Source organism: Neolamprologus multifasciatus, chromosome 20 (assembly GCF_963576455.1).
Source record: "Neolamprologus multifasciatus chromosome 20, fNeoMul1.2, whole genome shotgun sequence".
NCBI classification, from domain to species: Eukaryota; Metazoa; Chordata; class Actinopteri; order Cichliformes; family Cichlidae; genus Neolamprologus; species Neolamprologus multifasciatus.
This window is the reverse complement of record NC_140458.1, coordinates 9,628,134-9,648,014: the sequence shown is the minus strand read 5'-3', so window position 1 is coordinate 9,648,014 and position 19,881 is coordinate 9,628,134. Positions and strand designations below refer to the sequence as shown.

At 40.7% G+C, this 19,881-nt stretch overlaps 2 protein-coding genes across 2 annotated transcripts in view; one reads left to right on the top strand and one right to left on the bottom strand.

The window, feature by feature from the left end:
• camta1a (calmodulin binding transcription activator 1a) overlaps positions 1 to 16,600 on the top strand; it is a 278,699-nt gene extending 262,099 nt beyond the window's left edge. The window contains 13 exon segments of the mRNA XM_085146299.1: positions 3,734 to 3,939; positions 4,067 to 4,263; positions 4,370 to 4,448; positions 4,571 to 4,919; positions 5,303 to 5,781; positions 6,579 to 6,757; positions 7,246 to 7,489; positions 8,341 to 8,412; positions 8,523 to 8,543; positions 8,666 to 8,865; positions 9,196 to 9,270; positions 9,633 to 9,663; positions 11,402 to 16,600. Coding sequence (XP_085002425.1) covers positions 3,734 to 3,939; positions 4,067 to 4,263; positions 4,370 to 4,448; positions 4,571 to 4,919; positions 5,303 to 5,781; positions 6,579 to 6,757; positions 7,246 to 7,489; positions 8,341 to 8,412; positions 8,523 to 8,543; positions 8,666 to 8,865; positions 9,196 to 9,270; positions 9,633 to 9,663; positions 11,402 to 11,434 — 2,165 coding nt within the window. The 3' untranslated portion in view covers positions 11,435 to 16,600.
• A 400-nt stretch (positions 16,601 to 17,000) lies between these two features.
• On the bottom strand, positions 17,001 to 19,179 carry LOC146494426 (urotensin-2-like). The gene is made up of 4 exons (XM_085146365.1): positions 18,394 to 19,179; positions 17,927 to 18,037; positions 17,268 to 17,311; positions 17,001 to 17,173 (listed from the first exon to the last, which is right to left on the bottom strand). Exons 1-4 carry the CDS (start codon positions 18,497 to 18,499, stop codon positions 17,060 to 17,062), a joined length of 375 nt encoding a protein of 124 aa, XP_085002491.1. The 5' UTR covers positions 18,500 to 19,179; the 3' UTR covers positions 17,001 to 17,059.
• Between the last annotated feature and the right edge of the window lie 702 nt (positions 19,180 to 19,881).

Below are 19,881 nucleotides of genomic sequence, written 5' to 3'. Positions count from 1 at the left end.
GGTGCCTCCAAGACACTAAAGCTCTATTAATAGTCTTGCCCTCACCCTCGATATCTCTGACAAGCTGCTTTTCACTTGTCACCCTTCCCTGCCCTCTCATCTCCCTTCACCCTTGTCCTGTCCTTACTGTAATCTCCCCAGCTGTTTTATTCCTCCCTCAAGCCTGTTCTCACTTTCGTTGTGCTCCAGTGTGCCTCCATAAGCAGCCCTGTCCTTCCTTCCCACATGGCCGTGTATATCAAACTATCTCTTGAGGAGCTCTGCCATGTCCCAAAGATGAAATAGATTGAATTAGGCAGGACTTTGATGTTGTGTGGATTAAAACCCAGTTCAGATTTTACAGGTCTGCTGCTCTTTGCTTGTCTCCAAAGATGTAAGTGTCCTTTGAGAGAAGCTAATGCAAAGTCACAGTAGAGCCACATTGACACACAACTTTCATAACACACAAAGGGACACTGTAGACTCTGCAAAGATCAATTTTAACATGAAGAAAGTATACTACACTACTCTTTCAGTGCCTTTTATGAATAAAAGATACTTGAAACTGTCCTTGTGGAACAAGACAGCCACAGTTAAAGTCTGAAGTCTAGAAATGTATTGAGTGAGTACTGGTCCCAAAGTTGACCTGCTGTTCACCATTCTCATTGCTTAACAAGTAAGGAAACGATCCCATCTAAAGACATTTAGTGTCTTTAGATTTTCCCATCCTCTTCAGGCATTCATCCCAAAGGTGATAGGTTTTCCTCTTAGTTCTAACAGGAGACAAGTCAGATCATCACTTGGCAGCAAATTCACTATAATTTCGAAAAGCACTCTGTTGTGTTATGTAACGGACTGTAAAGGGAGAAAAAAGAAAAGGTTCACTCTAGCTGTGTTAGCTAGAGTCATTAAAATAACTCTTATTGAATAACACTTAATATGGCACAGGATAACCAACACCAGAAATGAGTTTAGATGCATAGAAGTGTGAAACAGAGCATAAAAATGTATTCAGAAAAGTGAAGAGGTCTCTGTAGTTTTGTCATTTTTATCTCCAGTTTGGAAAGGAGAGGTTAGCCAGGGTCCAATTCCAGCAGGGGATTACAGTACCAATTTCAAAGTACCAAATACATCAAAAGAGAGAAAATCTGATTCACTCACAGAAACTTAACCTGGAGTTCTTGTCTTTATAGCTTTAAGTTTACACTTCAATAGACTAAACACCATTCATTCAAGTTCTCTAATAAAAAAGGTTGTCTGCCTCGTTTTTGTACCCAGTTATATTATAAAATAGCACGTCACAGTCTGCCCTAAATATGTGAGAGTGACCACGTCTGCTGCCACACACCGTCACAAGGGAGTAAACCAGCAAGAGGGAGGCCGTTAACAACGTCACCGTGTTGTTAAACTGCTGTTTGGCTGCTCACCTTCCCTGTCTCCTCCTTCTCCCCTCCCACTCGTGTCTACCCCCATCCTCCCTCTGCAGTGGACGTGCATCGCATTTGGAGCAGCAGGCAGCAGGTGGAGATGACATCATCTGCACTGCAGCACACTGCAGCACTGGGTCTGAACAAAGACATGTCAGCCCACTGCTAACTAACCCCCTCCCTCTCCATCTATCCATGTCTCCCCTAACATGTCAGACAGTAGCAAAAGGCAGAGCAACCCCCTTACCAAGGAAGGTTATGGTGCTGTGACTTATCTCAACCCCTGACTCCCCCTTCTGACACAGCCACTCCAGAGTCCTGAACAGGCTTGTAACTATTAACCTTACGAGGCTCAACAAGCCCCCATGTGACTAGGTTGACATGAATCTCCAGTTTACATAGAGAATAGGTAAGCATAGACCCTAAAAATAAGCTCTGTTAAAACTCCTGTTTGATATGACTGTTCTGGTCACTGTTCACTTAGGTAGTCTGCAGCACACAGAGCAAAAAACGAAGAGCTTATTGTTGTCCTTTAAGTTCATTATTCTCAGTGCAGTATAATGTCATTTACCATCTAGTGACATTCGTTTCTGTTCAGCGATAGGACTTACTTGACCTCTTTTACAGTGGCTTATAGGAGGTCCCACTGTGACATTAGCTTTCAGTGGAGCCTTGAGCCATGACTGCCAAGATACCGTAAAACGCAAATGTCATCAGGTCGTGCTGTGAAGGCTTCCCACTTAGAGTCATTAGGTCCTTACCTACGGCATCAACACTGAGAGTAGGCCAAGTACACAAGAAAAAGAGGCAAACAATTTTTTCATTGTTCGCCTCTCTCTCCATTTTTTTTGCCGGTGTTCTGAGTCCTTCTCCTCCCCTTCATCAATAAGCCAATAGCACACAGGCAGACCATATACACACAGCCATGTTCCTGTCGCCTAGTTACCAGTCGGCAGCAGGTTGCCACAGAAACGGCCTCATAGTGGCTAAATGGGGAATGCTAATGCAGTCTTCTATACTCCCTGCTGCAGTGGGCTCTCTGTGCACATCCCAATCCACTGTCTGTACCCAACATGCTATGTTAGTGTGTGTATGTGCGTGTGTGTGTGTGCGTGTGCATGTATGTGTGTACAAGCACTTGCTGTTAGTTGGCATGTCAGTTAGTGAGTTTTAACAACGAGTGTGTCTTTTAATCTTGAAGAAACATATGGCACCAGGTTCCAATTCCAGTGGGTTGGCTTTTTATTAATAACTACTGAGATGCATTTTTTGCAGTGATCAAAACCAACCTGACAATATTACAGTCAGCTTAATTTTCCAATTACGCTCTGTTTTATCTTTTGGGTTTGCTTCAGTTTAAATAGTCCTTATAAGTCGTTCGCTCTGTCCTTTCCTGTCTTAGCTCTTGAATTATACAGTGTGTTTCTGACATAGAAAGTGTCTTGTTGCAAGCCTGAAAATATGCACAGGACAACCACGCCATAACAACCAGCCTGTATCAGAAACAGTCTCTAAAAAAGCCTGTAAACATTCTCAAGTCTAATGCACTTCTGTCCATTCAGATTTATGGGGTATTTGTCTTTTAAAGGACTCTGTGCATGGGTGCAAGTTGTGATTGATTCTATACTGTCATTTTCTTAGTTCTCCTGCCATACAAGCTGATGGTAGAGGGGAAGGCTGGGACTTCAGGGCCATAATGGGCTATACTTAATCAGCTGTTGAATGCCAGCTGAACACTCCCCCCCCAGAGCTTGTCTGAATCCCTCTGAGGAAGAGTGGTTCAAATTTAAAATGGCCCTGCTCTCTGGCCAATCTTTCAACCTGTTTTAGTCTGCTGGAGTGGTGTTTGAGTGATGTGAGAAAGATGGCAGCAGGAGTTTAGTGATTTAGCCATTAAGGAGTGATTGATAGGCTTTACAGATTATTTTAGTAAAGCCAATTGTTTTGATGAAGTGAATGATGGATGCACTTGTTTTCACTTACATACTGGAGTGATAAATAATGATCCTAAGGTCTTGCATTATAGCTGAAAGTAATTACCTTTCCCTCAGCTTTACAGCACCTCAAAAGTAGGCATTAGTGCATTCGTTTTTAAATGGTTGATTGTATGCCTGACGATGATTAGCCCCAAGTCACTGCGACAGTTCTAGTGCTCCTCAGAGTAACATACTGGTGCAGCTGTGGTGCATACTGTGTGATCGTTTGTCTTATCAGGATACAGGGTTGTTTGTGCTTGTACGAGCAAACACAAGACATCTTTTTCTTTTTCTCACACCAGATCCTCATTGTATGCCAATGTGCTTTTCTGTGTCTTTCTCTTTGCCCAGATAACCAGTTCAGAATGTCTATCCTGGAGCGCTTGGAGCAGATGGAGAGGAGGATGGCAGAGATGGCCAGCCACCAGCAAACGAGCGGTGCAGGGAGTGGTGGAGCTGGGGGAGGAACCGGGGGAGGAGGGGGAGGGGGAGGAGGAGGTGGTGGTGGAGGAGGTGGTGGAGGAGCTGGCGGTGGAGGCAACAATAACCAGTCACAGGTAAAGAGCCACATCATCGCCCTTGTGTTGTGCTGAATGACAGTCACTGTGCTTGTCACCATGGACAGCAACCGTACAAACAGTATATGCAGCAACCAATAACGATCTGCTGTTTTGTGTCTTTGAGTGTGTATCTGGCCAAACGCAAGCCAGCAGCTCCTTTGAGAGCCGTGTTGTGGTGGTCTGCGAGAAGATGATGAGCAGAGCTTGCTGGGCCAAGTCCAAGCATTTAATCCACTCCAAGACCTTCAGAGGCATGACACTTCTTCATCTGGCTGCAGGCCAGGGCTACGCCACCCTCATCCAGACACTCATCAAGTGGCGGTAAGAACATAATTCTCTAGTACTGGGCAATGGTGCTTTGTTCTGTAATTGATGTGCACATTAAAACAGAAGTGAGATGCTAATTGTTTCCTTTTTTACCAACCAGTACAAAGCATGCTGATAGTATTGATTTGGAGTTAGAAGTGGACCCTCTCAATGTGGATCACTTCTCGTGCACACCTCTGGTAAGGGAACTAAATTTAACATAAGACAATGCAAACAAAAATGAAGAAAATCCTGGCTTGTGGTACAGATTAGCTCATTTATGCTTTTTCTGCTTTTTTGTGTCCATCTGTATTTTATCTAGATGTGGGCCTGTGCGCTGGGTCACCTGGAGGCAGCGGTGGTACTGTACAAATGGGACAGACGTGCCCTAGCTATCCCAGATTCTCTGGGCCGCTTACCCCTGTCAATTGCCCGCTCGCGTGGCCATACCAAATTGGCAGAGTGTCTGGAGCAGTTACAGAGGGAAGAGCAGCAACCGCCAGCCCCTCTACCACCTACAACTCGCATGTCTTTTTCCCCAGCCCCTGATGCCCCCACCACAGACAGCTGGATGGTCAGCTGGGCAAACACCAGTGTAGTAGCACCAAGTGGCAAGAAAGGATGTCCTGCCACCACAACAACCACACCCAGCACTACCAGCCTCAATCCAGGTTAGTAGAATGGAAGAAAAGTCACTGACTGTGAGATGCTTTATTTTCTGATATTCTGTTGCCATTTTCACACATTAATCAGATCAGAGCATTGTCCAAAGTTGCCCCGTCTCATTGTAGCTGAGAACAGGAAATAGTCTACTTGAGATACATTCTCGCTGTCGGACATGCTTTGCTTGGTTTAGTTCGTAGTGATTCCTGGATAAAGTGTGCAGGAGTCAGAAAATATGTTGCCCACTCACTCTTCGCTTAGCATCACACTGACTTTTTACCAGCGAGCTGCAGTGCATGTGTGAAAACAGCTTATAACAAACAAAATGTTTATTAGTGTGCTCTGCAGCTAATTGTTACATGTTGTGTGTGTTTTTTTCTTTTTTTTGCAGACTTGAGAAGGCCAAGGTCAGAACCCTCCAACTACTACAGCAGCGAGGGCCAAAGAGACCTCCCACTAGCTAAAAAACATAAACCCAACCCAGAACTGTTTCAAACTCGGCCTGACAAGGCCATGTCTGTTCCTTTGAGCCTGGAGCAGCAACAGCTGCACAAGCTGTCCTCGAGCACTAAGAGCCTGTCCTCAGAAGTCCTGAGCTCAGACAAGGGACTGTCTACTGGAGGCAGCACAGGGACAACAAGATGGACCTCCAGAGAGAGTTTCTCCAGCAGCAGCAACTTGGGAAGGAAGGCGCTGGGTGTCAGTGGAGGCAGCAGCTTGGGGAAGGAGAAACTGGCCAATCGGTTACGGCAGCGGGAACAGTTAGGGATGCTAGTGATGTCAGAAAGTGAAATGGCTGATTCAGAGCTGCTATCATATCGGGAGGATCTAGAGAACCAGGACTGCCTCACACAGATGGATGACCTGCAGGTGAGAATAATAATAATAATTTAAAAAAAACATTCAATGTGGTCAGCTGATTGTGTAGAGCATGGCAAGTATTACCAGTCAATTGCTATGAGCCAATTGACGGTGCTGCTAAAGATTCTACAGCAGAAATTATGTACCATCTGATACAATATCAAATACAAGGCACATCACATTTAGTAAGTAACATTTGGCAGAAAAGTTTCAGTTCTAGCAGATCTTATGAATTCAGAAAACATTTTAAAATAAAATTTCAAATAAAAGTAAAAAGAACATTTGCAAACTTGCGTAAAACCACGTGTCAGGGTGTGGCACCACTTTGATAGGGTGACATACAATACAGCTACATAATTATCATTAAAGAAAGCGTTGCAGCATTATAACCTACCACTAACAACCACCATTTTTTTTTTTTGTAATTTTTTTTTTCTGGCCTCCTGCATTCAGCAGGCAGAATACACCAGGCCTGGCATTCTGTCGATGCCCGTCACTGCATAATAAACTCTCTTTATTGATCCACTTCAATAGCCAAGGAATTGTTCCAGGGATTCAGTCTAACTACTCCTCTTACAAATGAAGTGTTATTTTTACCCTCCAGAAATATCACTGTCATCATTTTTATCCCTCTCTCCTTTCTGTTACCCCTCTCGAATCCGCATTATTGTCGCAGCACCAAACAATTAAATTTGCATCACTACACCATGGTAAAACATAATAGGTAGTCTCTCAAACTGTATATACAGTAAAAAAAAATACACTGACTCCTCACGGGTTTTCTTTTTTTTTCCTTAATAAAACAGGTAAATATGATGACTCTGGCTGAGCACATAATTGAAGCAACGCCAGAGAGAATCAAAAGGGAGAACTTCACCGCTGCAGACTCTGTGCCCTTAGACACATCAGGGGTCAGCAACACCATGAACTGGCTGGCCAACTACCTGGGAGATGTAGAACAGCTGCCAAGCATCATACATCTACGGTAAGATTCACCGTGGTGCAAGGAATAGATATAAATATAGCCAACTGGATATGCAGTACCCAGTATATTGCATATCTAGTATGCCCTCCCACCTGTTTGAATATTTTCTCTTTTCTTCTGTGCTTTGTCTAAAGGTACCTGATTTAATGTGATTTAATGGATAGACAGCCAAAGAGATTTGTACATATATGGCTTTTAGAATAACTTGCAGTTTAAGTTTAATGTACTAGCTTTAAACATAATACTATAAAGGATTAACCGAAAATGTAAAGGAATGGGATGTCAAGCTAAAGAGAGGCACTGTCTGATTTGAAAGGTGCAGTGTCAGATGTTTGTGTACTGGCTGTGAGTTTGCAAGGAGTTATATTGTTAGTTGTCCAATTTCTGCAAGCTGTAACGCAGTGTAAAAATGGTAAATATTTTCCTTTAATGTAAACTGTAGAATATATAGAATTGAAGAGAAGATATGTGTCATTATCCTTCCTCAGATCTCTGTATAATGAACCCCTGACCCCATCATCTAACCCCAGTTTGAGCCCCGGAGGGTCTCCGTTGAGAGAGGGCCCCTTGGAAAGGTCAACACTTCCTTCCCCAGCTGACTGGAGTGAGTTCATCAATGCCTCCAACAGCAAAGTGGAGCGAGACCTGGCCCAGCTGACTCTGTCGGATCCAGAGCAGAGAGAGCTATATGAGGCGGCCCGCCTAGTCCAAACTGCCTTCCGCAAGTACAAGGTACAGGCCCCGGTGCTCTGGTGCCATAAGCTGTGGACTGGTGTGAAATAGATGAAACTGTTTTTGGTTTCAGGCCAGATGTTGAAGAGTTCACTTTTGTTTTTGTTTGACTCCATATGGTACTTTGTTGTAGTAAAGGACAAGATTTTGATGTGGTTGATTTCATGTATTTTATTTCTTGAGATGTACTGTTTCTAATCATGGTTAATATCTATCTTTGTGTCATTCTCTGTTCTTCTGCTAATATACGCATTACAACATATACAGAAAAATATACAAATATGTCCCTGTGGTTTCAGCATGGGAAAGGTGTGGCTTGAGCAGAGCATGGCCTTGCTTAGAAGAACGACTGCACTGTCCCTTGTGTCCCTGCTGCACTTAGACACAATTACGCTAATGCTCTCCTACTTCCTCTTTGTCTCTGTCTCTCTCTCTAAGTTAGACGTATGGAGCCTGCTACTGCCTGTTTTAAACTAGCTATCAAAACACCAGTCCTTTTCCCCTTGCCCGATCCCATTCCTCAACTCCTTACCCTCCCCATAGCTACTTTTAATAAGTTTTCGTATGACAAACTGTTCACTGTCGTTCACAGTCGTCTGTTGTGCCCATCTGCCAGCTGATGCAGAAGTGGACCTTTGTCTCTCTGTCTTCCTCTCTCTCTCTTTCTCGAAAACCTCCCCAATTTTCACGTGGGTCTGGTCCACCAGGCATGGACTTATTCCAGGGTGGCATTCACATGCTAGTGAACCATGTCACCAGGAGACCTCAGGGACACAGAGCCACTAATATCCTCTGTGGCAAAAATGGGCTCTGTTTAAACTTCTGACCTATACCACTTTACTCTCCAACAGGGGCGGCCGCTCAGAGAGCAACAAGAGGTAGCTGCTGCTGTTATACAACGTTGTTACAAGAAGTACAAACAGGTAGGCACCATAGTGCGTAATGTCTGAAGTTTTCAAAACATAGCCAAATCTACATCAGCGTTTACGTCTCAGTACTTCATTCATTATCTTTCCCTTTTCCCATTTACAAGCTAACATGGATAGCCTTGAAGGTAAAATGTTCTCCTTGCCATCAGCTGATGTAATCGCCACTCTTGTTGGTTGTGTTCTTCCACAGTGTAAAGCCATAGCACTGTTCGTCAGCAGTAACGTATTGCTTTGTTCATGTCGGCAGTATGCACTTTATAAGAAGATGACGCAGGCCGCCATCCTTATCCAGAGTAAATTCCGCAGCTACCACGAACAGAAGAAGTTCCAGCAGAGCAAGAGGGCTGCCGTGCTCATTCAGCAATACTACCGCAGCTACAAGGAGTTTGGCAGGCTGAAGCCACACCACCGCGGGGCTGCTGCTGCTCTGGTGCAGCACAAACTAAGGTAGACGTTCATCCACGTACTGAATTAACTGAATCACTCGAATCTATTCATTCTGAAGTTGAGACATTAATGAAGCGACCGCTTTGTCAAACTACATTATACAAAATGATGTTCTTGATTTATTGGACTTGACTTTGTGAAAATACCCTTTTAATGAGAGAAGTCTAAGCACTTTGGAGATGACTCATAGTCATTTTCAGTTTATTAATTGTAGTGTGTTTTAAATGGGTACCTTTTAGAGTTTCAGTGAAAGATAAAAGTTAAACTGTGGCTCTGCAAAAGATGCTTTTCCGGACAGTGAGACGCTGTTGTCTGTCTGGTGTTTCATAGAAGTAGTCTGCTCACAAAGAGGCAGGATCAGGCTGCCAGGAAGATTATGAGGTTCCTACGACGTTGTCGCCACAGGTAGGCTCTGTCAAAGTCTCAAACACACGATAACATACTCATTTATACATGGGCTAGATAGAGTTCACTGTCAGATTTACTGCAGCGGTTGGCCTAAAAGAATAATATCTCATTGAGATGATCAGTTAGTCATTGTAGAAATTGCTGTCATGTTTTCATCCATCTCTAGATTATTTTTTTTAACTGTGTGTAATGATTTTATTTCTGTGGAAAATAAATGGGTAGTTAGAAATGTCCCCAACACCTAAGCTCCACCTCCCTTCCCCTCACTATACCTGGCCCCCACCCGTTCTCGCCCCCTCCTTCACAGTACCTACTGTGTGCTAATAGCTGTCTGGTATTGTTTTGCTGTTTATGCCAAGCCCCTTGATGGACCATAGACTGTTCAAGCGGGTGAGTGCAGCCTCAGCAACTCAGTTCGTGCCTCTCTTTCTCTCTCTCTCTCGCTCTCTCTCCTTCTCGCTGTTTATTCCGTATGCCTCTTTCTCTCTTACTTCCTGTTATGTCTCACTCTTTAATAATACAATTATCTCCTCCTGAGGTCTCAGCATTCGCATTCTCTCCCTCCTTTCCTCGCTCATTTTCTCTTTTGCTCTTTCTCTCCCACCACCTTACCCACCCTTCCTCATTCTCCATCACTATTGCTTGATGCCTGCTTGCATGAAGGCTGCCGACTGGAGCCACAGGTGGACTGAGAAGCTCAGATTTAGAGCAGAACATATCAAACTAACAACTTGCTTATGAATGACAAAATCACAGAAACACTTAACAGATACTACTTTGACTCTCTTTATCTCTGTCTTTCTCTCCTTGGAAATTACTTTTTGTTTTGTTTTTTGTTTTTTCAGCTTTTTGTGGTTATGCAGTTTGAGAGAACAGGAGGCTTTTTCTCAACCATCTTTTATTCTGCTGCATGACAAGTGGTGACAACTATGGGCCTTGCTTTTATACCTTTAGGCATGCTATGGGCCTGGTGTTTCTCAAGTAGCTATCTGTCTGGCTGGCTGACTGTGTGCAATGTTTCTAGCCACTCGACAGACCGCGAGGGGATTTAACCCCTCTCTAACTTCTGTTTACTAAAACTGTGTGAAGCTGTGTTATGCCCACTGAATCATCAAGACAAACCAATAAATAAGCCAATAGTGTACTAAAAGATTCACCTTAATGGGGAAATGGTGTAAATATTGTATGCATAACTTAACCTCTGATTCTGAGACATTAAGATTACATGTGTTTATTCTTTTTTGGATTAGTTGTATGTTGTTCAAAACTAGGTTACCGTGCTTTTAGAGCAGATTAGATTGTTAATGTTACCACCTGTTATTGCAAGTGTGTCCTCTGTACTGTGATATAGGTTTGAAGCTGTTACAGAAAACAAATAAAAACACACATATAGTATAAAATAGTTTATTTCTAACACCAGGACAACAACACACAACTTTAATGGATCCATACCTCCAGGCAGTATACCAGCTCAGCATGACAAGATCCACCACTGCATCTACTCATGCAGCATCACAGTCTGCTTCTCTTCAATACATACATGTTGTAGTATTGGTCTTCTCAGAGCTAGTCTAAATCCAACCAGAGCTAGTTTAAATCCATTACAAAGTGGTGGTTGTTTACCATAAAGTTAGCCTTTCTGGTAAAGCTAATTGTTGTAACAGGCACTACTTGACTGATAATGAATCAGTCATTTGTGGAAAGTTTAACTTTGTTTAATCTGCTATTGTTCATAAAATCTAGTGTAATAATGCATGGATTTTAAGCATAATGATAATGAGCAATAATTCAATCTGTCAGAATACCACATACTGGTAGATTAGCTGAGAAAAACTGTAATTATTATTAACTATATTGTGATAATACTGTTTATGTATCTGTATTTATTTTGTCACATTTAATCCCACTTCTAAATATTTTGTTTTTACTAGTAATGACTCTGTAATTATGCTATAACAGTTCCTTTTGTTCATTACAAAGTGAAAGCATTCTGACCAGCATTTCCTTTCACAGATGGGCTGTACTTCCTACTACTGGGCTGGTTTGATATTTTTATGTGTGTGTGACTTAGTAAACTCAAATCATGGCTGTTGCATTCATGGACACTTTGTTTTTTTCTGTGTTCCAGGGTGAAAGAATTGAAAAGGGCCAGGGAACATGAGACCCCTCAGAAGAGCTCCCTTGCGATGTGACATCACTCTCCTGACTCCTCTTTTCTTTTTTGTTTGTACCCGAGACATTTTACAAGAGAAACTGAGAGAGAAAAAAAAAAAAAGAAACACCACCAATGCAAGCACTGCAATTATTACTACTACTGCAGTGTTACTGGTTCAACTGCGATTACATATACAACAGCATTTTTTTCACATATCTATTCTTTCCACTGACTTGTTTTTGGTTGGAGAGTGGCAACTTCTACAGGATTATAAACTAAAAGGGTAGGGGTGGGGGTGCAGAACATTAGCTTCTTGGCATTTTTTGCACTTTTTCATGGATTGCTTTGTCTTTTTTTGAATATGAAGAGGATTTGGACAGTGAAGGAAGCAAACGTGGGACAAGAGGTGTAAACTGTGGCTGCTGCAGAGGATCTCAGAGGACAGAGAGACCATGCCGAAATACTCTGAGCTCTAATTGTATTTCATAATTTTTTAAGTGACCAATCAATTCATTTGAAGAAGGGATTTTTTTTACCAAATATATTAATAACCCACACGCCCACTTCTATCCACTGCTGTAGATTAATATTCTGCTTAGCTCAACAATTCCTCCTGTCCCACTGTGCTCTACCCCACCAGTCTACCCACACAGGTGGAGCTACAAATGAATGTAGTTGGGGGTTTACCATACTGAAGCAAATGGGGGATCAAATATTTGTTTTAAGATTTCTTTAAAAAAAAAAAACTATGCTTTATCATATATATATATTGTCACTTTATTACTTGAATTGTTCCACACTGTCCAATGTATTTCTTCCATCATGTCCAATGTATTGGTGATCTGTATCTTCAGGCTATATGTTGTTAAATCCTACCAAGAAAAAAATGCATGACTTCTTGGCAAGAAAAGTCTTTGCTTGTGTGCTTTGGTCTAGTCTTTCAGCCTATCCTCTGGTTTTGGTTTTGTTTCCACTCTATTGGTCCACATATCTGTACTCTTCTCTATGAATTCCTTTGATGAATTTCATTGATGAAGCTATCCCTGTATTGTCTGATTTCTTTGTATTTCATTTTGGTTTGCCTTGTTGGTTTGATTGCTTCTTCAAAACCTACAAAGTGGAAAAAAACCTGGCTTATTTTGTGTTGTAATGGTTATGGTCATGCAGGTTATTACTGTTTTTTTGAAGTGAACTTCAGAGCCTGTGAAGGTTTTTGAGGGGAAGATCACATACATTGCCTTGACGTCTTAGAGATTCTTTGAGGGGTCCCTAAGCTTGTCCCAAAATAGGGGTTTGACAAATCCATATTTTTGACAATTGAGCGATTTCTGTATATAAAGAAGGCTGAAAGTACGTAGGGATTAAAAAAAAAACCATGTACCCAAGGGGGATTGTATTTTAGAAATATATTATTTTATTCATTAAAATGGGTCAAAAACAGGTAAGAGACAAAAACAGAATATTTGTATAGTTTCGTTTGAATGCCTAAGAAGTATGGTTGTATTGTTTGTATATAGTGTAAATACCTGGGATAAAAATGAGCTATGTGCATGAAAAGTATGAACAGAGTCAAAAGGGAAAAAAACAACAAAAGCAGTAGTGGCTATGCTCTGTAAAATTAAAACTATTTCACTATTAGAGTATTTTATTTTATTTTGATTGTTCTTGAGAAGAACATTTTGCTAAAGCATGATATTATTGCAATATGAAAAAGTAAAAAATACTGTATTTAGTGTTAGGAGAAGTCTTCAAAATTATCTTAAAACAAGTATGGTTGTGTTTATTTTATTTTATTTTCATTTCTTTCTTTTGGGCTACCAAGAACCTTTTGCCAATGGTGCCAAGGTATGTGAATGCTATATAGCTTAAGAAGAAAATTAAGTTAATTTTTGCAGAACAGATAATCATCCAGTGAAATACACACTAGCACTGAAGATCATCACGTCAAAACTGGCAGAGGGTCGCAAAAACGTTAAGGTACACAGTTTGCAAAGAAAGTCATATTCGTGCTGAAAGCATTTAAGTCTGTCACGCGTGCACCATTTCTACAGATAAATAGAGCATTTATCAATCACCGAATACACCGTAACAAAGTTGAGTTACTTTTTTTTGTTGTCATTGCAAATGGAATGTGCTGATTTCTCATTGCTGAGGCATTATCTGATCTTTAAGATTGTAAATGGCAGCCTTGCCCGTGGTGGACATATAAAACAATTCACATTGTTACTCTGTCCCTGAAAAAGATGGGAGTAAACATGCAAACTTTAATTTACAATGTGCTGCATCGACCGACACTTGGAGAGTTGTTCCTTGTAGTCGAGTAGTGACGGGTGTTTCTCTGTACAGTGTTTTGGTTAAAAGCACTGGATCAAGGCTGCCAGAGTCTAAATATATATGTTGTATTCCATGTCAGAAAAACGCGTTTAGTTAAAAACCACATGTAGCATTATGTCCATAACCACATTTCTTTGCCAAGCAGCTGAAAACAAGTTTGCAAAATGAACTGTGCCAGCAGTCAAAGGTGCTAAAACGATTCTAAACAGAAGGATGGCACTGAAAGTAGTCACTGTCCTCACTACAGAGTCCAAACAACTGCAGAAACTAAAGTGCAAACCAGTGCACTAGTGCCATTTGTAATTATGAAAGATAAGATGCATTTTGTGCATCGGGTTATTTATAAAATGATAGTATAGCAGAGAAAATGTAATTGGGATGGAGGAACAATTTGAGAGATAACAACAGTAAAGCTGCTGGTTCAGAGGTGCCTGTTGGCTGCTGTTTAATCCCTATTATATATTACCACCATAAAGTCTATCCTGTATCCAATTATTGATACGTGATTATTCAGCCAAGTGCCACTGGAAAACTTGAGTTTTGTTTAGTGAACTGTTGTCATGTTTGTTGAATTATAATTAAGCCAAATGTGTATTTTTCCAATTTATTTACTTGAGTCACTGTTTTTTTTTATTATTTGTTTTTTGCTGTTGTTTTTCCAGTCACCTGATATGTAAACGTAATTTCCAGAGTGTTTATGTAGGAAGTGCCTATATTCATATCCTAAAAACAGTAATCCAGTTTCAGAATACTTGCATTGTATCTGAGGTTGATGTGAGAGAACGCGGTCACCCACAGACAGTGCTCTATCTTCCACATAAATACACACGATCGCCACTGTTATACCATTCCACTCACCAAAGCCACAATTATATGCCTGCACACACACACTTATAATACAGCACTCAAGCTTGTCAACATGCTAGCTTTTTTCTTTCTTTGTTTTTGTCTTCTTTTCCATTTTTTGTTGGAACAGCTTGTTAAAAACCACATTTAGAAATGCCACTACTGGAGTTTGTTGCCTTGCATTCATCCTCTAGTCTGTGGTTAGAATGCGTAGCCAATGCAATGTTGCGGCAAAAAGGAGAAGGATTTATTATGCTTGCATGGGTAAAATAGTTAACTGGGTGACAGAAGTGCACCTAAAGCATGCTTATTTTCCTAGAATCGGTAGTCAGATAGACTTGTTAAAGGACTTACTGTTCTGTAAAGCAATGAACATTGGTTTGAGGTGTCACAGAACTCAGAAAGACAGAGGGCACGTGACTGAAGGGCAAACCTACTAATTGAGCCAGTGATCAATACTCAGTAGCTACTGATGATTTCATGGCAAAGCATGAGGACGGGATTGTTTTTAGACAAGCTCTAACTTTTTTGTTTTTGTTTTTGTTTTTTAAAAATCCTTTTTAATCAGTAGATTCCCAACTTCAAATAAGACAAAAGGACAAGGGTAGAGACATTGTGACAGTATATATAGCAACTAAGTGACACACGGTACACACAAACACACGCACAAGACACTGCACAGCACACATGCAGACATGTCAGGTGTCAATTTCACTTGTACATTGAGTGGTGAAGGCAGCATTGTTATTATTTATTTATTTATTTATTTTTACCCAGACTGAGGGACCGGTTCACCTCCCTTCTGTATTTTACTCAGGGTGCCAAAACGGGGAGGAGGAAACAGAGCAGGACATGTGATTCACAGCAAGAGAAGCTGAAATTCAAAACCCCTTCTGGCAGACAAACAGGTTCAACAGTGCAAGAGTGAAATCTTTAACACGACTTGCTGTAGTGTATGAACAGTTTCCTCAAAATAACCTCAGTACACACAGTACTAGAGCCCTGAAATGATGGTTGTTTATGTATATGTCTTTAAGATAAATGATTTGACGCTTTTTCGTAGAAAGCTGTCATATTATTGTGTAACTTTGGCCACTTCTTTAGGCCTTTATAATTCATTTAGGTGACAGTGTAGAGGGTATTTATGATTGTAGCTGTATGAAAAGCTTAAATCTTGTTTTTACTGCCATTTGTGAATGGGACGGCAGGTTAGCTGACAGTATTACTCATTCCGAGATGTTCTGTGAATTGACCTGAGAATCTGCCTTTCCTCCTCTTCTTTTTCCGAAGCACCCCAACCAGAGAAAGGTAGGCACATCAGGACAACAGAACACAAACAGATTTACAGTATATTCCACTTGTTGACACAGAGCAATAAAGAACTATTTTGTGGAGACCTTATAGACCTAGCAAAGTTTAAAATGATTGGACACATGTAGTCGACTTACTCTTATGCAAATGCCAGTATTGCAAGACAAGCATTCAGTAGTTTATGGACAGCAATTATATGGCACCCTTTACCGAACTGCACGTTTTCATCAATTCCAAACTGAGAAGAAAAAAAAAGGCCCTGCTTTGATAGAAAGTCATGGGTCCTCGACACTTTGCATGTGAACTAGTGTTAGATCTATTTTCCTCTCCTCTATAGCTGTCTTTCTCTCTGTCTTTCCCTGTTATGTGACCCAATTTTTCTCCGCTCCCAACCCCTATCTTTAAAAGTTTCATGTCCTCTTGGTTCTCCTAATGTGTTTTGCTTTCCTCCTTTTTCTCCCCTTCTCTTGTTTGTAAGTTTTATTTTTGTAATTGTGCATGTACAAGCGTCACTGACTCGATGGATATGTTTAAAAAAAAAAAAAAAAAGAGATTTCAGCTGCTGAAGCCATGCAAAACGTTTTGAATTGCCCTTAAAATATGGAAGATGTTTTCTGAATGCTTTATATTCTTTCTGCTGTAAAATAATAAAAAAAGGAAAAAATGAAGAAAACTCGAGAACCAACTTTGCAAAGTCTTTTTGTTTCCTTTTTCTTAATTTACGGAAGGCATAGTGGGTTCACCTTTTACCAAGAAAAGACAAATACACGATATATTTACAGTACCATTTTTTATTTCTGTTCAACAAACAGCGCTATATAATCTTTGACTTTCACGTCTAAAAGAAATTTAGCCATACATTGGACAACCAATGACTTTATATGTGCATTTCACAGTTCTAACTAAACCCTAATATATCATCTTAAAGCCCCTTAGCAATATGTTTCAATCATAGATGGGGCATTTTGTGTATGTCTGTGTGTGTGTGTGTGTGTGAGGGTGTGCGACTGCACATGCGCTTTATGCATGTGAGGTATTTCTTATTTATTTTGGCTGCATGTGCCAGTGTGAGTGTAAGATGTTTGATTTTTTTTTTCTTTCAGTGCAAGCCGTGCCTCGTGCCTGTTTTCAGTCACTGTTTTAGACACAGTACTTCCAGAAACACTCTGAATTTCCTCCTCTCTTCCTGAACTGTTTCCGGATGCCCAGCGCATGGCTGAAAGGATTTAGGAGACTTTGTTTCTCCAACAAGACCTGAAAGACAAGATAAAGCGATTTAGTGAATTATTCACAGGGTGTTGCTCACATTACTTTGATGTTTTAGGAATAACATTCATTGAAAACCTACCTCTCTTTTGAGCCCCCTAGGAAGCAGACCTGTTGTTCTGACACCTGAGAGAAAAGGAAACATGGTAAACATATGCTGATAGCTTAGCTGTGTTTCTGTGAATGTCAGTAGAGTTCATTTAAAACAGATGTACTGTACTTTTTCTACTCTTATGATGATGGTTGCTAACGTTAGACACGGCCATGGTTTGTATGTGCAAATAATTCCTGTGATCCTAAAGTTTAGGCCCTGTGTGCTCATTGTCAGACTATTTTTTCTGCTCTTAGATCTGCATGATGTGAAAAAAGGGGATCTCATAAATGTAAATAGATATGTTAATTTGGTCATCTCAGGCACTCTGTTTGAAAAGGGCAGCGAATCAGAAGACAGTGGGCCTAAATGGAGGAAGAGGAGTTAAAGTTGGGGGTTTTTCAGGCAGTAGATAAATGAAGGGGCTGTACCAAGTGTAAGATTTTTAAACTGTAACTAATGCAAAGCTACTCTAGCAGAACACAGCATATGAAGTACATGAAGCTCAAAATGTGCAAATGAGCTTTAAAAGTAAGTAGTGCTTGATTAAGCATATTACTATGTAACTGTGTATGAATCCACATCTAAAGCACACTTTTCTGCAAAATTATGTCATGTAAAGTCACATTTGGTTAATGGACGTTTCTTACCATCTCTGTTGATCTCACCAGATATTAGAGTGGAATATCTAAGGCCTGTACCATCCTGTTCAGAGAAAGGCAGATCATCCAGACTGCTGATTCCTCGGACCTCCGCTGATACTGAGGAGAACCAAACAAGCCCACACAGTTGGTAGGAACACCATTGAGAGGTACGGATTCGTGCTGTGAACATTTTGTAATCTAATTCTCACTGGTAATCACAATAAAGCATTCGAAATAATTGAACAAAAACTCAATCTCCTCTCCGATGGCAGAACTTTGGCATGTGAACTTTGGCAGAGCAATTATTGTTCAACACTGCAGCTCTAAAGTAATTACTTCAAGGCCCCTGGACATGACTAGCTTGCCATTAATCGTTGCAAATTATGTTTTATTACTAAAAATGCTAATCAAGGGACTGACACAGGGAATTACTTTGTATAACAGCTATAATAAAGATATTACTTTCCACTCACCAGATCCTGGATACGGCATCTCAGCAGATTCTGTAATGGGGTGGGCCAGCAGTGGGCTTGAGGCCACAAGCACAAAGGCCCAGGAGAGAAGATGGTTACACTTCATCAGTGCTGATGGAAGTGGCTCTGATTTGCACAGAGGGTGAAAAGGAGAAATCTACGTGCTCTGCTGATCCTAACGGTGTTATATAGTTGAAGCTGTAGCCTAACCCCTTCCCACCCACTTCCTGCATTATGCACAGCAGACACAGATAGACCTTTTCTTGCTGCTACGGACGACAACATCATCCAGAGTCGCACTCTTGTGATAAATCAACAGGTGACTTATAGTCTCAATAAAAAAAAAGATGTGAGTTGGCCCATTCTTCAAGGGCATAGTCATATTTTACCTGCTCTTAAGGTTGATTGAATGTTTTTTTACTGACTTTGTAAAAGGTATCGAGGCAGGTGTTTAAGATGTCACGTCAGTGTAATCCCACGAGGGAGCAGATGGAGAAACAGGGCAGACAAATGACTAATATTTTTATACTACTAGTTCATTAAACTCTTGGACCATTTGAATCCTCTGGCTGTATCTCTGCAAACAAAGCCCAGCAAACCCCTAATAAATCTGTAATTATTTAGAGAGGTGGAGTGGACATGTTAAAATGTTGAGGGCCATGTTGTCTATAAGCCGTCTGACATTTTAAGACAACAAGAAAATGCTTCCATGGACCACTGAATCAGACTGATTGATGCATTTTATTTAGAAGCCTGGCGGTTTTAAGCTTTTATATCTGTGCTTTCACGTCTTAGTCATGCAGTAAAACGAAACTTTACGAGTACACCAAGCATCACTGCTCAGCCTAACAGAGGCTTGGCTATTGCTTATGAGATGGGTGATGGGGAGGGGGGGGAGGGGGGGCAGTTATTTACAAAGTCATATTTTGCACCTCTCTGTGTAATTTGTATATTTATTAGATGTATGACGTCAGTGTTCAGTCCCTGATAATGACAGCCAATGAAGCAACAGTGACATTTTATTTTATGCTTTGCATGCCAGACACTCCATTAGGTGTTGCTATATATCATGAAATGCAATTAAAATTTATATTCTGAATTAGTCGAGGCCAGTGTGCCAATTCCAAGTTATTTCAGCATCTATAATAGACTATGGCTCCCCCAAACTTGATGTTTTTCCTACTCTATGCAGTCCTTTTGACAATTTAATCAAGAATTTCCTCCAGGCATCTGTGTTTTTAGGAAAACATTTTTAATTGCATTTTATAATAGCATTTTTAATGCAGTGTCGCCTGATCGCCATATTCACTAAATCTTTGAATGATATTATGTACTGTAGATGGTGAGATATTCAAAATCTTTCAAACTTTACATTGAGGAACATTACTCTCAAAGTTTTCCACAATTTTTAGATGCAGTTTTTGTTTTTCGCAGATTGGTGAACTTCTGCTTTACTTCCCAGATACTTTTTATGTCTAATCATGTTAC